General features: G+C 64.9%; 1 protein-coding gene across 6 annotated transcripts; it reads right to left on the bottom strand.

Annotated features, from left to right (window-relative positions):
* Window positions 1-7,079: 7,079 nt before the first annotated feature.
* On the bottom strand, window positions 7,080-21,808 carry URB2 (URB2 ribosome biogenesis homolog). 6 transcript variants are annotated; one of them, XM_036235553.1, is made up of 12 exons: window positions 21,742-21,760; window positions 20,555-20,645; window positions 20,237-20,285; window positions 19,394-19,538; window positions 18,596-18,772; window positions 13,748-17,048; window positions 11,341-11,501; window positions 11,038-11,148; window positions 10,423-10,665; window positions 9,144-9,231; window positions 8,662-8,801; window positions 7,080-7,752 (listed from the first exon to the last, which is right to left on the bottom strand). In XM_036235553.1, exons 4-12 carry the CDS (start codon window positions 19,517-19,519, stop codon window positions 7,555-7,557), a joined length of 4,545 nt encoding a protein of 1,514 aa, XP_036091446.1. In that variant the 5' UTR covers window positions 19,520-19,538; window positions 20,237-20,285; window positions 20,555-20,645; window positions 21,742-21,760; the 3' UTR covers window positions 7,080-7,554. The 6 variants fall into 6 exon arrangements, with proteins under 6 accessions (XP_036091446.1, XP_036091444.1, XP_036091443.1 ...); XM_036235551.1 differs by lacking the exon at window positions 21,742-21,760 and adding an exon at window positions 21,108-21,126; XM_036235550.1 differs by lacking the exons at window positions 20,555-20,645; window positions 21,742-21,760 and adding an exon at window positions 21,793-21,808.
* Window positions 21,809-21,920: the final 112 nt, after the last annotated feature.

Genomic DNA, 21,920 nt, shown 5'->3' with positions numbered 1-21,920 from the left:
AGCACGCCGGCGCACGCGGGGGCTGAACACCCAGCGGCCCGTCGCCCGGTGGCTCCCACGAACTTCCTGTCCTTGCTCCACGTTAAGGACCCCGAGCTGGAAACCTTGGTGCATCAGATGTGGCTTATGCAGGAATAACAACTTGGAACGTCAGTCAGGCATCGTCTTCAAAGAAGGGGTCCCGGCCTCAAACCGAGGGGTCGGCGGCGGGACCACGGGGTACAGATATGTCTGGGGGTCTATTCGGGTTCGCGTTTTACGTTGGAGGTGCGTGTCTGAGGTCTGCGCACGTCCCCTGCTTGGCTCCCCGCCTCTGCCGACCTCCGCACAGACCAGACACGGCCCTGCTCGCTGGCGAATGCTAGCTCCTCGTCCCGCCCCCGCCCCCGCCTCGGAAGCGCGATCCGGCCTCACGCCCAGATGCCATTCCCGTCCTGTGACATTTCACCGGGGAATGCTCGCTGCCGGAGCGTCCGCGTGTCACACCAGACCAGCGCTGTCTGCAGAGAACATGCCCAGGACATTTCTAACCTACACGTTCCAGAAGCCTCAGCCCACGCGTCGGCAGGATCCACGGGGGCCGGGGAGGTGGCCGTGCAGAGCCCGCGTGAGCAGTCACCCGTCCTGAAAACGCACAGCATCCCCCGGACCAGCTGGCCCTCCCGGCGGCGGCCACAACAGGCCTCCGATGTGGCTGACCTCCCGCACCCTCCAGCCGCGTCCTTCGCTTTTTTGCCGACCGCAGAGGGTCGCAGAAAGGCCGATGGACCCACTCAGGTCAGCACCGGGTGGGGGAGGCAGGGGGACCCCGAGGCCGGGCGGCCGCTGCGTGCCCCGGTCTCGGTTTTTCGGTGGTGCTCCTTTCTGAAGAGCCTGTGTGTTTGCGACCACAGTGACACCTTCATCTAAGGCGTGCGTGTGCGTGTGCGTGTGCACGCGTGCATTCGCATTCGTCTAGACGAGACGAGAGGAGAGTGGGCAACGTTTGTGGCACTTCGCCTTGTCCAGTCCCCGGCTGACCGGGGGGCTCTGCCCTCCCACGGCCTTCCCGCGTTCACGGGTAACTTGCTTCTCGAAGGAAGGAGCAATGCCAGGGGCACCGCAGACCCTGTCCGTCCAGGCGGCGGGGAGCCTGGGAGCCGGCCCCGTCCAGGCGAAGGACGGCAGCTGGGGACGTGGCCACCCCGGCCCTCGGCAGCTGCTGGGCGTCCCGCCACGTGAAAGCACGTTCCCTGGTGCCATGGACATCCCGCTCCGCAGCCGGTCACACATCGTGACAGTGGCGCCTGAGCTCCTTCAGGGTGCGAGCTGGTTCCCGGAGGACAAGCTGTGCAGAGCAAACGCAGGTCGGCCACGACCAGGGAAGACAGGTGTGGTCCTGCCGCCTCTCAGGGCCAAGGCTGCGGGCCTCTGGGGCCCACATTCGCCACCCGGGGTCCGCCAAGTGACCACTGCGCCCAGCGCTGCTGCAGGCTGTGGGTGCCGGCACTCAGGAAGAGACCCACAACCTGGGCAAGAGGGACACGGGCAGAACCCCCAAGACAGGACGCAACCTACGTGGGTACGGGCAATGGGAGACACGGGCACACACACGGGCACGCGCACGCATGCACACCTGTGCACACACACGCAACGCACACGCACGGCACGCACACGGGCACGCACACGCACGGCACGCACACGGGCACACACACACATGTACACCTGTGCACACATGCAGCACACGTGCACACATGCGCACACATTCAGCACGCATGCACACATGCCGCACAATGCACGTGTGTGCACACATGGAGCACACGTGCACATGCAGTACATGCACACACATATGCACACATGGAGCACACGTGCACATGCATGCACATGTACACACATGCAGCACACGTGTACACATGCAGTACACACGTGCGCACGCACGCACATGCACATGCACACATGCACACACATGCAGCGCACGTACATGCACGCACTCACATATGCACATACGCAGTACATGCACACACATGAACACATGCAGCACAATGCACACGTGTGCACACATGGAGCACACACGTGCACATGCATGCACATGTACACACATGCGGCACACACGTGTACACATGCAGTACATGCGTGCGCACACGCGCACACTGAAACATTGCTCAGCCATACGAGCCCTGCCATTCGCAACCACGAGAACGGACCCCGAGGGGCTCGTGGGAAGTGAACTGAGTCCGACACGGAAGGACGCGTGCCGTGTGGCCCGAGCCAAGAGCGGTGCCGGCGTCGGTTGCCAGGGGCCGGGCTGGGGGAGACGGGCGCTGGCCGGGGGGCCTGAGCGTCCGCTGCGAGACCGGGCAGCTGGGGACGGCCGCCAGCAACGCCGTGGCGCACACTGGAAAGCCGCTGAGAGTGGCTCCGAGTGCGCTCACCACGACAATCCGCCACGCCGTGGTGACGCTCATGGACGTCGTGGGGACATTCCAGAGCGCGCCACGCCAGCCGTCACACTGAACCCCTGAAACGCCCACACGTCGCACGTCGCTCGCGTCTCAATAAAGCTGGGGGTGGAGCAAGCCCCGCCATGAGGAGCCGCTGGCCGCTGGTCCGTGTGACCCTTCCACGCCTCCGCGGCTCGCACGCCCTGAGGGCGGCAGCCAGTGCCGTGAGCGTGAGCGTGAGAGGCTGCCGTGCCCAAGAGCCCTGGCGTGCCGCAGGTCAGCTCGGGGCCAGTCGCCCACGGCGCCCAGCCGCCTCCGCCGATGCATTTTACCTCCTCACACGGGGTGTGGTGAGCCCACCGTGTCTGGGTCCCTGCTCCTCGGGGGACCTGGCGATAGTTGCTTTGTCCCCTGCTGCTGTGGAGTGAGCTCCTCCCACATGCTGCTCAGGGCGGCGGTGAGCAGCCGGCAGGACCGCCCACGTCCACGTCTGCCTGTGTTTAAGAGGTGCAGCTGAAACAGAGGCCGCTCCCCCCCCCACCCCCGTCCCACCGCGGTCAAGGCCGGCTGCAGGAGGCTGCTGCTGAGAGCCACCAGCCCGAGAACTGCCCCTGCCCCGTGTGGAGGAGCCACGGGCGCCGCCTCCTCCCTGGGGTCAGCCTCGTCCTGTCCCGCGGGGCCCAAGCTCTGCCCTGGCTCCTTCTCAGGGGGCGGCCCCAGCGTCTCTGCGGGGGGGCGGGAGGGGCGGGGGGGGGCGAGGCCCTCGTCAGAACCGCCCCGAGGTGAAAGTTGGCAGACGTTTGCCAAACGAAAGACATGGTCGCGTACGCCGTAAAGCAGCAACACAGGGGCCACCACACGCTCCGGAGGCTCCCGGGTCCTGTCGCAGCTGAGGCGGCCGTGACGCGGGGCGGCCGGGGCGCCCGGGGCATGGCAGCTGGTGGCGTGAGTGACCGCGCTGGTCACATTGGGAAAGCAGGTGAACAGGACGCCGGAGCTAGAGGAGAAGGCGCCCACCCTGGGAAGGTACAGGGCCCTGGGCACAGGCTCTAAATAGCTCGGCAGGTGCCAGGCCGCTCGGCCAGCAAGTCCGGGGCGGCATGCGAGCCGGACCCCTGTGCGCAGCAGCTGGGGTCAGGGGCCGCTGGGGCCCCTGCGTCAGCGCCCTGTGCCCACCGCGGAGCCCCTGGCCCCGCCGCCCTGCTGGGGCCCCTCGCCACCCCCCCCCATGGCCAGGGGCCGCAGCACGCCCCATCAGCTCCCTGCCCTCCACTCCGCTGCCCACGTCCCCCGCTCCTGCTCCCGGAGTTGGACCCCACGGTGACAGACAACCGTGTCCTGTGTCACACCATGCTCCGTGGGGAGCCCGGGCGCAGACGGAGTGACAGACGCCACGGGCCCAGGCAGAGGGCGCATGCGCGGGAGCTGAGGGGGGAGGAGTCCCCAAGGCCGCGGCCCCGACGGGCCACGTCCCCCCTCCGCTTACTTCATCGTCCCCCCAAACGCCCTGTGTCTCAGCTAGAAGCGTTGAAACTGTCCAATGAGGAAGAAGATTTGTATAGAACCTTCCACCTCTAGAAGCCGCAGCAGGAGGGCCAGTCTCTGGGACCACGGCCCCTCTGGCCTGCTGCAGGCACCTGTGCCCTGCATGGAGCCGCGTGAGTCCCCGGCCCTGCTCCCCCACCGCCAACACACACACAGGGCAGGGGAACACCGCCCGGGCTCTGGTGGGTCCTGCAAGGCCCCTCCAACCCGGGCATTGGGGGTGGAGGGACGGTGGCCTGCTGGAGACGTGGGAGGACCCGAGCAGCACCCCACCCCCGAGAAGCCCCTGGCCGCACGCCTGCACATCCACGAATGCGCACTTCGGGGGCGGAGGAGCCGTTAGCAACTGCTGAACATACAGCCGACGCTCCGGCCCCGGGCAGGAGAGCTAATCCTGCCGATGACCTGTCAACTAGAAACCAACGGTGGCATCCAAACGCCACCCAGAGAGCCCGAGAGGCAAGCCGGCATTTAGGTCCGCCTGGTACTCCTGCTCCGGGCAAAGGTGCCACGGACGGACAGACAGACAGACGGGTGAGCCCCTCCGAGCACCTCTGCACCCCCCCGGGGCCGTGGCAGCATGCCACACGGGGTGAAGCCGTCTTCTGCCAGGTCTCCAGCCCCAACAACGAGCAAACCCACAGCCCAGCAAACCGTTCCGAAACCGTCAGCCTCTGGGGCTCAGTGCGGCCACCCCACACGGCGGGTTAGGGACGAGGGACCGGGGGACGCTGACAGTCCCCCATCTCCAGATGTCACTGCAACAGCCGCTGCGGGCGCGGCACAGACGACGATGCTCTCGGGCACTTCCCCGGGGACAGCGACTTCACGACTCAGGCCACACGGGCGGGAAAACCCACGGCCCGGAGCTCCGAGGCGTTTCGTGCGACGAAGACGGACTGAGCCCTACTGTGTGCCAGGCGCTGTGCCCAGTGCCAAGGTCCCCGTGAGCCACACACGGTCCCTGGCCACGTGGTTTCGCTTCTACTGGGAGGGGGTCACCAGACAAGAGTCTCGAGTAAAACACCCAGCAGGCTGAGGGGTGAATGCCGAGAGAAAGGGCGGCCGGCAGCCAGGGCTGGACGAGCACGTCGTGTGCAGGAGGGAATCGTGCTTGAGGGTTTTTGAGCAAAGTGGACGCTGCGTCCGCAGGGCCTGAGACGGCGCCGGGGGGGACGCCGCGCGGGGCGGACGGGGACGCGCGGGGCGGACGGTGGCATGTGGGACGGACGGCCCAGGCCACGAGAGGGGCAGAAGGGCTGAGCGGCCGCGGGGCACCGGCTGCCCCCTGCGCTGCCCCCCGGGCTGCCCCCTGCGCTGCCCCCTGCGGCTGGCGATGTGAGACGAGGCAGGCCGGCGAGCAGGCCGGGGCCGCGTGAGGGGCTCGCAGTGGCGGCCGGGGCGCCGGGGGCGTGGGGGGCGCCCAGAGGGACGGCTCCTTGGGACGCCGCGTCCTGGGGCAGGGGGAGAAAAGCGGGGCCACAAGCACGTGCGCTGGGGGCTGCGGGCTGGAGCGGAGCTGCGTGGCGGGGACCGGGGGCCGCGCGGATCGAACGGCCCCCGGGAGGCGGGCGACGGGACCGAGCCCGCGTGCAGCCCAGGCCCGCGTGCATGTGCACGGGGCCGACGCAAGGGGCCGCCTGCCCGCGAGGCTCGGGGTCACCACGAGGGACGGGCAGGAACGCCGGCCCCCGGGTCCACGTGCCATCGCGTGTCTGCGTGGCTCGGGCCTGCACGTCGCTCCTCAGCGTCCACGGGTCTACGTTTTGGGGTGCCATGGAGGAGGATGGGGTGCTTGATGCCCTAATATGCAGGACCCCCATGGCGGCCCCTGTGGGCACGTCCCAGCTGGCCCCACCCTCAGCCTTCTGTCCCCCCAGCTCCTGCTGCACCTGCCTCTCCCTCCGGCTGCCGGCTCTGGGCCACACGGCTCGGCAGGGCCCCCCGCACGCCCCGGGACTGCCCCCCGAGCACCTCGCTCTCACGGCTCTCGTGCCTCGTCTCCTCTGTCCAGGACGACCGCGCCCGTCTGGTCGCTGTGCCTGAAGGGCCAGGACAGCGGCCCCAGAGGTGGGCACAGCACAGAGGAGCCCGGGGCCCCGTCGAAGGGCCAACGCGGCCCCCAGTGTGGACGGGCTCGTGCCTCTGCAGGCCGGGTGGGTCTCGCCCCAGCCAGGCTCTGTCGCCCGTGGGTGCCCCCGTGCCCTGTGCGGAGGGGGCCCAGGCCAACCCTCTCTGCCCATGGGGTCTTCTCTCACGCAACAAGATGGACGCAGAGCAGCTTCCACCGCGGCCCCCACCGGGCAGCAGGCCGCGGTGAGCATGCCTTTCCCGAGGCAGGCGGAGCTCAGGGGGAGGTGGCGACAGGAGCCCCGGCTGGAGGCTGCAGACCGAGAGGAAGCGGGGCCCGAGCGGGGCGCACACAGCACAGCCTCGGCCGCGGCCCGCACTGCCACCATGAGGACGTCTGCAGAAGGCCCCGCGTCTGCGTCCAGAACGCTCCAGGGGCAGAGAAAAACACCGACCCAGCTCCCCGAGGGCCCCCGAGACCAGGGTAAAACCAGGAATGTGGTTTTAATCCCAGCCCTGAGTGCGGTCCGTGTCCTTGGAAGGTCACCATCTCCAGGTGGGGACAGGACGGAGCGTCACCCACCGGGGAGCCTGCGGACGACAAGGCGGAAACAAGGTCCCATCCAAACAGCGCCTCGGCTACGGGAGGCCCGACCCCCGGGGTCTGCCCTGGAGCCTGGGAGCCGCCCCAGGCACACCCCACGTGCAGGGGGACGGCACGGAGCACCAGGTGGGCTCGGCGCAGCCACGTCCCGACGCAGGAAACGACGCCCACGCGGGGGCAGGAAGCACGGGCCGCTTCCTCGGGCGGCTGGAAATCACGGCTCGTGTTATCCGTTCCAAGCACACGTGCTGGAAAAGGCGGAAACCACCGCCTTCTGTTTAGAGACGACCCTTCAAATAGCACGTCCGCATTTCGACTAAACACGGGCCGAGGGTTCCTACGTGAATTCCACAGACAGTAAGAAAGATAAGTGCCCCACTTGAGAAACAGACGGACGTTATGCGAGAAATTCAACTACATGAAATCTATAGACAAAATGGTTAAATGTGGAAAAATACGACCTGTTAGTAATTAAAGTCACGACGAAATAACGTTCTGACGTCAGGAAACAAAACGAAGAGAATCAATAACGTTGAGTTTGAGTCACCGGCGGGCAGATGAGGCGGCGTGCTCCCTGGAGGACGTCGTGGCGGTGTTTGTACGAGCCCTTAACGCGGACGGGGTTTCCGGACAAGCGGCGTCCCTCACGGGAGCTCACCGTCTGCAGGGAGGCTGGGAGGAAGGCCCTCCCGCAAGCCCGGTCTGCAAGGGGGGCCTTGGCGATGTCGCGGTCACCATCGGCTCAGTCCGGCGCCGAGCCTCCGGCATCGGACGGCAGGCCAACACCCCGACCGACCGGAAGGGCCGCCGAGGCTCCACGCAGGCCGCCGCGACGCGAAGGCTTGTCAGGGCGCAAGCACGGCGAGCCGCGAGCATGGCGGGCCTCGGGCGCCGCGCCGGCCCTCGCGACGGGCCTCAGGCGCCGTACCGGCCCTCGCTCCCGCGGGCCGCCTGGCGGTGCTTCACGTAGTCGCGGTGCAGCTCCGAGAACGCGTCCCGGGCCCCGGGCGGCAGCGCGGCCCGCAGGAACTGCACGTCCGGCTCGATGCAGAGGTCCAGGATGAGGTAGACGCCCTCCTGCAGGCAGCCCTTCACCGCCGGGCACACGGCGACCTGCGAGGGACGTGCGCTCCGTGAGGGCGGGCTCGCCGGGCCCTGGGGACGCGCGGCGAGGACCCGGCCCCCGCGCCCACGGGGAGCACGCGCTCCTTCCGAGGTCTCTTGCGTGTGACTTAAACCGCTGAAGCCTCGTGTCTCAAACTGAGGCGTGTGTCCTGGGCCACGCGGACGCCAACGCGGCTGAACGAAGCCCGGGAGAGCAGCACCGCGACATCGCCGCTCAGCAGGCGCCGCCCGTGTCCCCGGGGCCTCTGGGGCCGGAACCTCCGCCTGGCGGACCTCGCTCCAGGGGCCACCTGCGCGGGCGGCGAAGCCCTCGGAGCCGTCGGGCATGCCGGGGGCGGCAGGAACCGCGGGGTGCGGGCGGCGCTGACGCGGGGCTGATCTCGCCCCCACACCCACCGGGGCGCCAGCGGCCCGCACGCCAGCATCGGAGGGGACCCGTGACCCCGAGGGGCTGGGTCGGGCCCCGGGCCTGGAGCCCTGTCCTGCGAGTCGGGTCGACAGAACCTGGAGTCTCAGGGGCGGGAGCCGCCTGCGACTCGGCGTCCTGGGCACCACGCACGCCACTGACCGGGGTCCAGCCGGGCCCTGGCGCAGGAGCAGCTCTGCTCGGGCCACCACCGCCACCCGGGCCCCCACGGTCCTCCACGGACGTCCGGGGCCTGGGCCGGGGAGGTGAGACGCTTCTGGCCAGCGCGCCGAGGCCACCGCAGGCCGGGAACCTCTGGAGGCCGCCGGCTGGCACTAAGGCAACACTGTTCTCTAAGCCACGTCGTCGTCAGGGGACAGCTCAAAACGTCACTGAGTCCACTCCCAACAGCCTGCAGGGTGCTGCCCAGGACAGCCGGCCAGGGCAGGGGGCACGCGGGCCCCCGAGGCGGGGGAGGGCGCTCGGCTTACCTTCTGCAGCTCCGTCACGTACTGGGCCACCATGAAGGGGACGAACACCGTGAACTCCTCGGCCCGTGCTGCGATGTGGCTGTACATCCTCTGTACCAGGCGGGCGCACTCCAGGACCAGCGGCAGCTCCTCCGGGGTGCCTACGGAGCGAGCGTGCCCACGGTGAGTTCACAGCCACGTGCTGACCCCCGGCCTCACAGCTCGACTCACGGCCGCGTGCTGACCCCCGGCCTCACAGCTCGACTCACGGCCGTAGGCTGAGCCCCCAACGCCACACCTTGGGGGGCATGCATTGCCCCGGGTACAGTGAAAAACTGAGACAGTGCGGCTCTTTTTCAATTGTTCTGAGTATTCGTTTGGTCATCTGAACGTTTCTCTTACTTAACCTCATCTGGGAGGTTTTGTTTCCAGTAACAGGTGGCCAGAGACCCCGTGAGGCAAACGGGAAAAGGCGTGTGGCTCGCGCTGGGGCTCAGAGGTACCTTTTTCCTTCTGCCGGCCTCTGTGCATGACCGAAGACACCAGCCGGTTAAAACAGTTCAAGAAGGAAGGGATGGCCTTCAGCATCACCTGCGGCAACAGACAGAAAGCCGTTCATTTCCAGTCCTCAGGGAGCTCACCGTCCGCCTTCGCCTCGCCCGGCGGGACGCTCGCAGCCATGGGGCTTCCTTTGGCCGCACTTTCTGGGGAGACGGCTGGCCGCGTCGCCTGCCAGTCCCGCCTGTTCGGACGGGGGCGGGGCTGCCGTGCACGTGGCCCGGGCCTCGTGGGCCGACCCCCACCCAGAACCCGGCGAGTTTGTGTGGCGTTCTAGAAGCAGGTAGAAACGAATGACAAGAGGAGCGGCAGCCAGTGTATTTAACCGGAACCAGCATGGAAAAAAGATCGGGTAGCGCGCATCCATTAACACCGAGGCTCAAACACGCCTCCTGGAGACGAAAAGAACTGGCTGTCACTGTATCTCGAAAGAACGACCCGGAAGCTGTAAAACGTGCTTTCCTCAAACCTGACCGAAACAGCACACGGCCAGATAAAGCAGCCACGAGTCACATTTAAATTAATTAAAATTAAAATTCTCGTCGCGGTCACGTGGGGCCCAGACCACATCTGGACTGGTCAAAGCTGTGGCCACCCACGGGGCAGTGCGGGCACGGGCCACGCGATCGCCGCCAGCCGCCAGGGGACCGCCCCGCCCCGGCTGCCAGACCGGAGCCGTGAGGCGCGTGCTGGAATTCTCGTCTTCGGCCTAATTCATCCAACCGGATTTGCAACTGCGTAACCACCTCCTTCCCCTCAAATTGTCGACTTCCGCAGCGTGAAGAGAGGCCCCTCGGCAGGGATCCAAGATTCACGCCCGGAGGACACGCCGGCCAGATCGCCCGGCGGTTCTCCGGTAGCGTGGGAATCCCACGCCAGTGTGCGGGGCGAGGCGAGCCGTTCGGCGAACGCCCGGGAGGTGGCGGCTGAGCCGGGCTCTCGCCGACGGGCGCGTGCTCCGAGTCCCTTTAACAGGCAGCACGCCAAGGAACAGGGCTCAGGACGGCTCAGCGCCACCCGGGAAGAGAGCTGAGCAAGCGAGTGACATCCCAGGACGGGGCCCGACCGATGCGGAGGCCGAGCGTCCCCGAGCTCGGGAAACCCCTCGGGCCCCGAAAGCGGCCGGCGGCAGAACGGGTCCTGAGCAAACGGCTACCGCAGACCCTGCCTCAGGGAGGTTTGGCCGCCCTGCAGCCCAGGGGCTGCGGGGCCGGCCGCGCTCACCTTCGGGTGGTGCTGCAGGATGGAGAAGAGGGCGTGGTGCATCCTCGCGAAGAGGCCGGCGAAGGCGGCCGGCTGCAGGCCCTCCAGCGGCACGGCGAGCAGCGTGCCGAAGGCCAGGCCGACGTGGTGCGGGTTGCCGATGGCGGCCTCGCCCCGCCGCAGCAGCTCGGCCAGCACGTCCAGGAGGGGCCCCACCACCGCGGGCGGCGCCGGCTGCTCCCGGCAGGCCTCTCGGCTCTGCAGCTGCAGGACCGAAAGGGACACGGGAGAGGAAGGTGACGCGCACGGACGGAAGGCGACGCCGGGGACGGACGGAGGGGAGGCCCGCGGCGACGGGCGTGGGGCGTCCGCGGCCCGAAGTGGACCGAGGCGGCCAGCGGGCGGCCGGGGGGCCAGGCCGCACCCGGCGCCCCAGGGCCGGCCCCGTCCACACGTCCCGCTGGATGTGTCTACCGTGAAAAGCACTTTCTTAAGAAAGAGCTGATTCATCCAGCTCCTCGAAACAAGCACACGTCACATGAGACCACGGAACGGGATTTCCTGAACGTCGCGAGTTCTCTGTGCCGCAATCGGACCACACCACGTTCCTCAGGGGCCAGGGGTGGGGTCACTCACAGTCAGGGCCATGATGAGCTGGGGACATGCCCGCCAGAGCACGCTGGCCTTCTCCCCACCCGGCGGGCACTTCAGGAGCAACTTGATCAACGTGACAGACGACAAAACGGCCTAAGGTGAAAGAGCAGAGAGGACAGGTAGGAGCAGCGGGAGCCGGCCGGCCCTCGGGAGCCCCCGGGGCAGAGGCCGGGCAGAGCTCCCCCCGGAAGCGCGTCTGGCTTCTGGGGTGGCACCGCGTCTTGCGTCTTCCCGTCGGAGCGGATGCCACGGCCGAGCCGGCCGTGCCGGGGGAGGGCGACTCACCGGCAGGCCCTCTCTCCTCGCGGTGCTGAGGTCCAGCCCCTGGAGCACGCACTGCGTCGCCCACCTGAGGTCCTCCGTCGTGGCCGCCTCCAGCATCCGGGAAAACAGGACGCCCAGGTGAGGCTCGACGTCCCGGACGACCAGGTCCGGAACCGCAGGATCTGCGCGGAGAGGAAACCAGAGCTGGGGCACCGCGAGGTCAGAGCTCCGCGGGAGGGCACTGCGCGCGCCCGGGACGCACACACGCTGCGCACGGGGCTCCCGGCAGGACGGGCACGGGACGGGCAGCGCCGCGCCCCAGCAGCGCGACCTCGGCCAGGCCGCCACCACGGGGGAGGGGGAGGGGGAGGGGCTGTCGCCTCGCCGCTCTCTGCCTTCCTTGTGCTCTAGCAGTCGGCAGGGCCGTGCGCGTGCGCGTGCGTGTCTGTCTGTGCGTACGTGCATGCGTGGGTGTGTGTGTCTGTGCACGTGTGCGTGTGTCTGTGTTGTGTGCGTGCGTGTGCGTCTGTGCGTACGTGCATGCGTGGGTGTGTGTCTGTGCACGCGTGCGTGTGTCTGTGTGTGTGCGTGCGTTACGTGCATGCGTGCGTGCGTGTCTGTGTGCGCGCGCGCGGGTGCGTGTCTGTGCGTACGTGTTTGTGTGGGTGTGTGTGTCTCTGTGTGTGCGTGCGTTACGTGCATGTGTGCGTGTATGTGTGTGCATGTCTGTGCACGCGTGTTTCTGTGTGCGTGCGTTACGTGCATGCGTGCGTGTGCGTGTATGTGTGTGTCTGTGCGTGTGTGAGTGTGCGCGCGTGCGTCTGTGTGCACGCGGCCGGGTGCAGGGACGTGTAAACGGACGGGAAGGGGAAGGCCAGCGACCCTGGCCCTTGGGCACCGCTGCCGTAGCCGCCCGCCGCGTGTCGCCTGGGGAGACCCCTTGACGCCCGCGTGCGCTGTGCCCGGCTTCGCGGCGGCCCGAGGCAGCGCAGGGGCCGAGATCCGAGGCCGGCCTGCCTTCCCGGCCATTGCGGCCGCCACGCGGCCAGGGCGCCTTGCTGTGCCCCTCACTCGCGCGGCGCTGAGGCCACCCTGTGGCCCCTCACAGCCGCCTGGACCCTCTGTCCCGCCCGAAGCCTGGGCCACTCCTCACTGGGTACTTCTTCCAGACCTCTGGCCACTTCGGTCCCTTCTCTCGATGGCATCCAGCAGCTCAGGTACATGGCCTGGACCCGGGGGTTATGACACCCAGGCCGGCAATCTGAGGGGGCCTTGGGCTGGCGGCATCGCCCCGACCGCCCTGAGGTCCCACCCCGAGGTCAGAGGTGCCGTGAGTCAGGGACACAGTTAGACTTGGAGCCCGTCCGAACTCGCGAGGACGGGGGACAAAGGAGGACACGGTCGGCGTTCCGTTTACTGGCGGGGCAGAGGGGCCAGGGTCCGGGCCACCGGCTGCCATTTCTCGGGACGTTCCTTTAGGACGTCCGCACGGAATGCTGCGGCTGTTACTACGCCTTCGCTTCCGTTAGGAAGGTGGACTCAGTCCCCACAGGAGCCGCTGACGCCGAAGCAAAACGCGCGACCAGGGCCTGCGGTCGGTCCACAGCCGCGGCAGAGACAGAGGCCACCGCGGGGGCGGCCGGCATCGCCCCCGGGGCCTGCTCCCCACTCCGCACATGGAGATGCAGCCCTGTCGCCCGGCAGGGCCTCCCCACTGGAGGCGGGTCGGCTCGCCGCAAAACACCACCTTGAACACCTCGCCACCTCGGGTACGAGCAAGCAGAGAGGATGACCCCGAGCCAGCGGTGAGGACACAGGCCACCTCGAAACGGGGGTGAAATGTGGCCTGTCGACCTTCGACTTGGGGACACCAGGTACCGGATCCTCCTGCACGAAGACAGCGCTGGCTCTGCAGCCCTGTGACATCGGCTGGCACCGTGTGATGATGTCACGGGCCCAGCCACTTGGTATCTGCGGCCCCAGTAACTGCCGCTACCAAGGGGACCGAAGTCCTGCCCCCAAGGAATTTTAAGAAGCTCCCTATAAATTAAGTACATGCATTTGCCAAAAGTTGGCAGATCGTATGTGTTTCTTAGGTCAACTGACCGCACGCTAAAGCTCTGACACGCAGAGCCCACTGGTAAGAAAGCAACCTGTCCCCCGCCCAGGGCCAGGACAGGAGGAAGATGGGGGAGAGCGATCTCAAAACCACAAACCGGAACAGTCTCCAAAGCCAGTGGGAAGCGGAGGCCCTGGACCACCACCTGCCAGGCCTCAGCGCTGACAAAGGCAGGGACTGCGGGCTCCAGGGAGGGGCGCTGGCTCCCACCCCCTCCCTGGGCCTCTGGAACGGATGGAGGCCCGTCCCCGCCGTGCATCGCCCCACAAAGGCCCAGGAGCGCAGGACCCGCACGAGGAAGCCCCTCACCTGCCAGCACCGCCCGCACTGAGAGCAGCACGGAGCGGAACGCGGAGCCCTCCTTGGGCTGGAGCTCCGGGGCCGAGAAGCAGAGCGTCAGGAAGTGCAGGGCGGCCCGGAGCGGCGGGGCGCTTCCCGCCAGGGCCGGCAGCTCCGCCAGCACCCGCGAGTACAGGCGCCGGAACAGGGCTGCCTGCGGGGGAGGGCTCCCCAGGCCCCCGAGCCCTGAGGGCTGGCCCACACCCGCGGCCAGGAGCGAGCTGGCGGCCGAGAGGAGCAGGGGGGACAGGTGCCCTCCTGGGACGCCGCGGGCCCCGCACTGCCGCAGCGCGGCGCCCGCCTGCAGCAAGGCCTCCCGCAGGAGCTCGCGCAGCGCCCCCCCGGCCCCCGCCTCGGCCTCCTGCAGCTGCTCCCGCTCGCGGACGAAGGGCCCCAGGACTTCGCACACCGCCGTCCAAGACACCAGCAGCAGCTGCCGGCCCAGGGGGCTCTCGGGCTGCGGCCGCTGGCCCGGAGGCGCCCCGCTGCGCACATCACACCCGGACAGAAAGGCGATGATCTTCCCGAAGTTGAGCACCAGGCTGAGCTTCGCCTGCACGAGCATCCGCAGGAGCTGCTCCAAGAACGGCCCCACCACCTGCAGGACCTCCGCCCACGGGGGCGCATCCGGGGCAACGCGGAGGCCACCGCTGGCTTTGAGCAACGAGGTCAGGACGCTCTCGAAGATGTCGCTGCCGTACATGACCTTGAGCACCAGGCGGGCGCCTTGCCCTCTCTGCAGCGACCCGAGAAGCCGGTAGCAGGTGACCCAGAACCGGAGGGTCACTGGAGAAGGGCAGGAGCACCCAGGCCTGGCCACGGCCGCGGACAGCAGCAGGAGGAAGTAGCGCACGTGACAGGCGGCCGGGAGGCTGTCCAGCTGCAGCGCAGAAACGACCTCCAAGAGCCCCAGCACAGCCTCCAGCGGTTCCTCCTCCAGCTGGATGGGGAAGTCACCCCTGACCAAGGACAGGACGTTTGGGGCCACCACTGTCCACGATTCCAGGCCTTCGGGCCCGGCTCGTGCCCACCCGCCTTCCTGGTGAGCCGCGTCCGTGGGGTCCTCCTCAAAAAGCCAGGGCAGCTGCTGACGGACAAGGCCCATGTCCGTCCGGGCGCCCGAACACAGGGCGCGGGCGCAGTCCGCGTGCAGGTGCACCAGGAACGCCGTGTACAGGCCCTGCACTTCGGGGAAGAGCGGGCTGCGGAGCACGGCCTCGGAGAGCTTCCCGAGCGTGGCGTCCGGCTCCTCGCCGGCCGGGCCCTCGCGGGCCCCGCCCAGCTGCACGGTGCTCAGCAGCACCACAGCCAGGTAGCGCACGTCATCGGGACAGAGGAAGGGCGTCAGGACGGTGAGGTTGGACGTGAGCAGGTGCCAGTGAGCCACGGGGTACGTGCGCGCGCTCACGGTCCCGACCTGGCCGTCCCAGGAAGCGGCCGTCCCCCGAGCCAAGCTCTGTCTGCCGGAGGCGAGGACCCGGGCGGCGTCTTCCCTCAGGGCGAGGAGGGCTTCTGCCGACTGGCACCCCGGCTGCCCCAGCGCCCGCCTCACCCTCTGCAGGCGGAGCTGCTCGAAGCAGTACTTGCCGAGGGAGTCGAAGCGAGCGGTGACCGCCTCCACCTGCTCCCAATGCCGGGCCTCGACGCCTGGGAGCAGGGCGGGGAGGTCCGAGCGCCCCAGGGTGGCACCCGCAAGGGCCCCAGGCGCAGACGCCGCACAGTAGTGGCTGCAGTTCAAGCTGAGCACGGTGTCCACCTGGGCCCAGGCGCAGGACAGCAGTAGCGCGGAGTCGCTGGCCTGCTGCAGCCACGGCTGCGGCCCCGGGCCTGGGGGCACGCGGAGCAGGGCCAGCAGGGGCCACAGGAGCTCGCGGAGCACCCTCTGCATCACGGCCCGCATCCGCCTGGCGACCGGCAGAGGCGTGCCGCTGTCCAGGCTCCTCGTGTGGACCATGATGCAGTGCAGCAGCGAGCTGAGGGACAGCGCCTTCAGGGCCATGTCGACGTCCCCCTGCAGGTGCGGCAGGACCGAGGACCGGAACTTCTCCAGCACGAGGCACCAGGCGTCCAAGGTCTGGCTGGGCGGCAGCTCCAGCAGGCACTCGCGGAGCGCTGCGGCCGGGCCAGCGGCCAGCAGCGGCGGCCTCTGCGCCCCGGCGGCCGGGCGGCAGAGCACCTCCAGAATCTCCCCGAACAGGCGGGGCGCCTGCCGCAGTTTGGCGTACGTCTGGAAGAGGGCGCGAACGAGGGCCTCCTGGGCCCTCCTGGCTCGGAGCTCCGTCACCGGCGCGTCGATCCACGCCGCAGCCAGCAGGTCGCCCAGGTCTGGCTCCAGGGTCAGGTGGTTCAGCGAGAGCAGCACCCGGAGGCAGCGGAACCAGGCGGGCACGGCCACCTGCGGGTGCCCGACCAGCAGCTCCGCCAGGTGGCGGTAGAACCGGAACTGCACCTCCCCGTGCCGGAGTCGGTCGGCGGCCACGTTGTAGATGTCGGAGGCCGCCACCGAGCCCAGCAGCTGCTCCAGGGCCAGGAGGTCTGTGGCCCAGTCCGCCACGGGCAGCGGCTCGCCCTGCAGGTGGGAAATCCTCAGGCAGCCGAACAGCGGGGCCAGCGCCCGGAAGCAGAGCAGCTGAGCCCCCTCCTTGAGGTAAGACTCCAGAAACAGCTTGTACAGCAAGGTCACCGAGCTGGCCACCACTGCGGCTTGAAGGGACGGCTCGCAGCAGCCGGACTCCGCCAGCCTGGCGGTCACGGTGCCCATGGGCGCCAGGAGGCTCTTCGCGGCCCCCCCCTTCGCAGCCCCCTGCGTCTGGTCCAGGAGCTCCTCTTGGTAGGACGACAGCAGCTCGGGCTGGAAGGCTCCGCCCCGAAGCATGGCCTCCACCTGGCTCCGCAGGTCCCGGCTCCGCGCCGGCGGCAGTGCCCACGCGCCCCCGGACAGCAGGTGCTGGAGGACCAGGCAGGGCTGCAGCAGGTGCCCCGTGACCTCCCCGAAGGCGCGCCTCGGGTTGACCTGTTGCTGCTGGATCACGATGTAATGGCCCAGGGCCAGGTGGAGGACCTCGAACAGCGGGGCTGCCAGGGCTCCGTGTGGCTGCCCGCAGGCCGCCCGGCACAGCTGGCTCAGCAGGGCCACCAGCAGCTCCTGCCTGGCCGTGTACACGGCAGCGAGGGCGGGCGCGGAGAGGATGCCCTGGCAGCAGCTGAGCACCGCGCCGACGTTCCTCTGCGGTCCGGAAAGAGAGAGCTCGGCCACCCTCTCGTTGATGATCTGGGCACGGAGAGAGACAGGAACCAGTTACTGATGCTGGACCCGCACGTGCAGAGGAGCGACAGGATCCGTCTCCTCGCGCCCTTCCCGCTTCCCGAGAAGCCAGATCAGCGCACCCGCGAACTGCGACGGTCTGCACGCCTCCGTGCCCCTCCCCCAACGCACATCCAGGACAGAGCTGGGTTTGAGGCCCGCACGCCACAGCTCCTGGCCCTGCAGTTCAGCTGAGACGCTGCAGGTGGATGGACAGGGGTCTCGGGTTATGATCCCACAGTTCACGTTACGTTTGTGTAGTCGATTAAACTGTTTCTTTTTTAAAAGCCAAAGCCAAAGGAGCTCTTAACAGAGAAAAGCAAGTTTCCAGTTACTACTTATTACGCAGCAAACCCACAGTCTACTGCTTCTGAAATTCTGAAACCCACAAACACCAGACGTCCTGAGAGCCGGTCAGATCCCCAAGGTCACTCGTGGTGACTGACATGCCCCCAGCCCCGCGGCCTGCGTCTCGGGCTGACCCTGGGCGCTAAGTTACAGCGACCCGGTGACACACTGTGACTGCCTCCACTCGAGGGACTGCTGGCTCTGGAGAAGCGGAAACGTGTCGAACACTCAGGTGCCAATGCGCTGCTGTGGTGATCTCTGACTTTTCCTATATTTATACTACAGTGTTCAGGTTGTACGTAACCATAAAGCATACGTAAATATTAAAATGTGACTTTTTTAAAAAAAAGATGGTGTAAGATTTTTTCCCTATTCTCCTGAAGGATCATTCAGAACAACCCACTCCAGTGGCCACCAGCCTATTATTTTTAAAAGCGACATGCAATTTGGAACATAAGTTCAGGGACCATCAAAGCCTATGAATCACCACGCAGCTCAAGCATTTAATTCTTCTGTTACCAGTCGCGACCGATCTCCTTCCTGCCTGCACACGCCTGGGTGAGCGCTGCAGCGGGAAGGGCGCGGGCTTCGCCATCAGGCACGTCCAGGGTCCGTGCCACTGACTAGCTGTGCGACTTCCACAAGTTACTGTACCTCTCTGAGTCTGGCGCACGCCAAGTGTTCATGATCAGTTCTTTTTATTGTCACCAACTGTTCTCACGGTTTTTCGAAATACTCAGCTTTGACAGCAAAGTTAATCATTCTGATCTGAGACTTCGAAATCACTTTTTCAGTCAAAAACCTTTGAGGAAATTCCTATCCAGATTTTAGCCTTTCATCCCCCTTCAGGCCAAGAGAGGTGTGTGTGTGGGGTGGGGGAGAATCACCAAGTAGCATAATCTGCTATCTTTTCCAATCGGGAAGGCAATCAACAACCATTTCAAGAAGTAGTTCTAAGTCCTTAAATATTGAACAACATAAAGCACTCAGCTCGGTGTAGTGTATACAAGTCATTCAGCAAAGACCAGTCATTATCACCGTTCCAGTAATAACATTGTTTCCTCCTCCTCCCTTGCCTTTGTTTCCTGCATCTTCACGGCGTTGATCCTAAAATGAATTCGCCCCCAGCAGTAACGGGGACCCGGGAGGCGCACCTAACACATTACCTTGACCAGGGACAGCTGGAGGTTAATGGTCTTCCCGCTCTTGAGCAGATTCTGCAGCTTTGTGCTGTGCAGGACATTATCTATATAGGTCCAAAGCCTTTCGACGATGTCTTCCTTCAGTTCGAGTTTTTTCTTATAAAATGCAACTAATGACTGTCCTGCCCAATCAAGTAATACCTAAATTTGGAAGAAATACACTCTGAAAAGAAATGAATTTCTTTACCAAGAAATAAAAACACTGAACATTTAAAGGGACATTCCACATGCAATTGAATCCAACTGCCAGGGAGAAAACTCTCCTCTAAAACTTACCTTCGGCAACATTACATCACAGAAATGCCCACAAACAGCAATGGCTTCCTTGGTCCCTAACCTATTTCTAGAATGGCTTAACACAAATTTGAAAATTTCTCCGCTTGCCAACCTTCAAGTCGTCAGATTCCAAAGGTGCCTAACAGAGCTGCGACAAGCAGCTGCTTAAGGAGAGTCGCTTCGGGTTTCCAAAAAAATGGAGCTGCCTAAACACTCAGGGCCTGACTCGTGTGCCCTAACTCCCAGCGGGGTCACAGACGCATAGACCTAGCTCTGAATGTAAGAGACCAAGCATGAAGACTTGCTAAGGAGGCTCTGCGACACACCTGTTAACGACACACCTGGCTTCTTCTTTTCTCACCGACATTAACTTCCAACCACGGTCCTTTCCCCAATGTTTTCTTAAACCTTTTACGATTTTAACTAAATGTCATGAGTGATAATTGTTTCAGGTTTTAAAAGGGTTAAGTTTCGGGTTAAACTTGCCTGCTCTTTATTTGGAAGAACGCACTGGTGGGAAATCCAAGCGAAGTGAGCTAGCTTCAGTTTATCTTCCCAGGAAACTGTCTTGCTTTTAAGCTTCAGGGAAATGCCGGAATAAATAGCAGCCATTGCTACACTTTATCTGCAACTTAAAATGATGAGAGAAAATGATATTACCGTGGAGCAAAACAGGCACCAGAAAATGAACATTATGTGCCTTATTGTCCGCATTATATACATGAGTATATTCATTCCTTCAATGAATTAAAACATATCAGCAGAATTGCTGGGCATACGTTTGTACATAGTTGCTTGAGCCCAAGAACTTTCTGGGGGAAATTCAGACAAAAGCAGGAAGAAGATGGATTACACACGTAGGTACAAGTATTCCCACGGTGCTCGAACATCAGTCACATTGTCAGAGGTGGGTGTGCAGGACCTCGAATGGTCAAAACCCAAAGCATTCAAACTACTTGTGAAAGGAGATTCATTTGCACATGGCTTTAGATTGAAAAGTTAAGTTTCCGTACAAATCTCTTGAAATGTACCATGTATTGCATTATCAGGAACAGTTCCATTTAGTAGTGCAAACAGCTAAATTAGCAGTATTTGGAGACAGTAATATTTCTCCAAGTAAAAGGAAATATAGTATAAACCTAGTCCCAACAGAACTACAGTTAGTTCAGCTGCAAGAGTAACTTCCCATTGTAACTTTATTCTGTAATAAATATGTACATTTAAAAGACATGCTATTTCCAAAAAGAGTCGACAAAACATAGTCGCACAATTAAGACCACAAAAACAGAATACGGTAAAATCATGAATAAAGAAGGAAAGCAAACATACCAATCACCTGTACTTCTAGACAACTGAGGTAAATGCAGCTTTGGGTTTCCTAAAAGTCACAGTAAAAAAAGGAAACATCTGATTAAGCCACTTTCATTACGTGAAAGGACACAAGTAAGATCTTCAAAAGAAAAATTTTCATGATGCCTAAAGCTGAAATAAAATTATCGTAAATAAAATAGGACAACGGAGATACCAAAAACAGAAAAAAAATCGCAGCCCCATGATCCTAAGGTAAAATTGTCAAACCAAAAGAATCGGCTACACCGAGGGCGAGTCACTTGCACTTTTTAAAAAGATGAAATCCTATGGCCCCACCTTGAGCTTACTCTACGGGGAATGAGCAAACGCCAGGTATCCTTCGCCCTTTTCCGGGGAGCAAAAGTCGTCGTCGAGCGCTGTCATTTCCCTGTTTTGTAAAATGCCCAATACCTATTATCCACCGAACAAGTACTCACTTAACTTCTAAGTTCAGTATGTTTGCAGCCATCGCCCCAGCTACAAAGTACTTAAAACGTGTTTTGTAGAATCGGCTACAAAGACGCCTCGCGTCCCCTCCCGGAGCCTACCGGCGTTCGGCGCGGGGGGGGGGGGGGTCCTCGTGAGAAGCCCAAAGCGACCACAACGCCGCGGCAGGGCTCCCCAAAGGCCGCGTCTGCGCGCCCGCCCTGAATCCTGCGGAGCAGAACGAAACCAGGGAACAAGGGCGCGCAACCGGGAGCGACGTCGGGGGCCGCTCAGGGAGCCAACCCCGAGGGCCCTCGCACAAGGTAGGGAGCTGGCCTCGGGGTCCGCTCTAGGGAGGACGGCGGGCTGGAGACCCCCAGGTTCAGGGGCTCACCTGTAGGCGGTCCCCAGGTAAGAGACTCACCTCGGGGCCCGGACAGGAACCGGGGACGGAGGACAGCCCTCAGGCTGAGAGGCTCACCTCGGAGCCCAGTCCGAGACCGGGGTGCGGGCGGGTCGCAGGGCAGTCCCCAGGTGAAGGGGCGCACCTCAGGGCCTAGACCCCGGGACAGGGGCGCAAGCGGGGGCGCAGGGCAGTCCCTAAGTAAGAGACTCACCTCGGGATCCACTCTGGGAAGGGACCACGGGTGGGGGGCCGTTTCTCCGCCCCCAGGGAGCCAGCGCACCTCGGGAGCCAGCCGGGGACGGGGGAGCGGGCGGGGACGGATGGCCGCCCCCAGGGAAGGGGCGCACCTCGCGGCCCAGCCCCCCGGGACAGGGATGCGGGACAGGCGGCAGTCCGCAGGCTGAGGGGCGCACCTCGGGGCCCGGCCTCCCGGGACAGGGATGCGGACAGGCGGCAGCCCCCAGGGAAGGGGCCGCGCCTCGGGGACCGGCCCCCCGGGACAGGGATGCGGGACAGGCGGCAGCCCCCAGGGAAGGGGCGCGCCTCGCGGCCCCGCCCCCCCCGGGACAGGGAATGCGGGACAGGCCCCCAGGGAAGGGGCGCGCCTCGGGGCCCAGTCCCCGGGGACGGGGTGCGCGGGCGCGGGGCTCACCTCGGCGGGCGGCGCGGGCGCGGGGCGCACCTCGGCGGGCGCGGGGCGCACCTCGGCGGGCGGCGCGCGCGGCCCAGCACGTGGGCGGCCCCCGCGCCGCTTCCGCCGGCGGCGCGCACGCCAGGCATCGCCAGCCGAGCGCCGAGGCGCCGCGCCCATTGGCGGAGACGGTTGCGCGT

The sequence above is a fragment of the Rousettus aegyptiacus genome, unplaced genomic scaffold (assembly GCF_014176215.1).
Source record: "Rousettus aegyptiacus isolate mRouAeg1 unplaced genomic scaffold, mRouAeg1.p scaffold_m13_p_18, whole genome shotgun sequence".
Classification (NCBI taxonomy): domain Eukaryota; kingdom Metazoa; phylum Chordata; class Mammalia; order Chiroptera; family Pteropodidae; genus Rousettus; species Rousettus aegyptiacus.
Note: the sequence above shows the minus strand (reverse complement) of the source record. Positions and strands in the feature narration are given on the sequence as shown.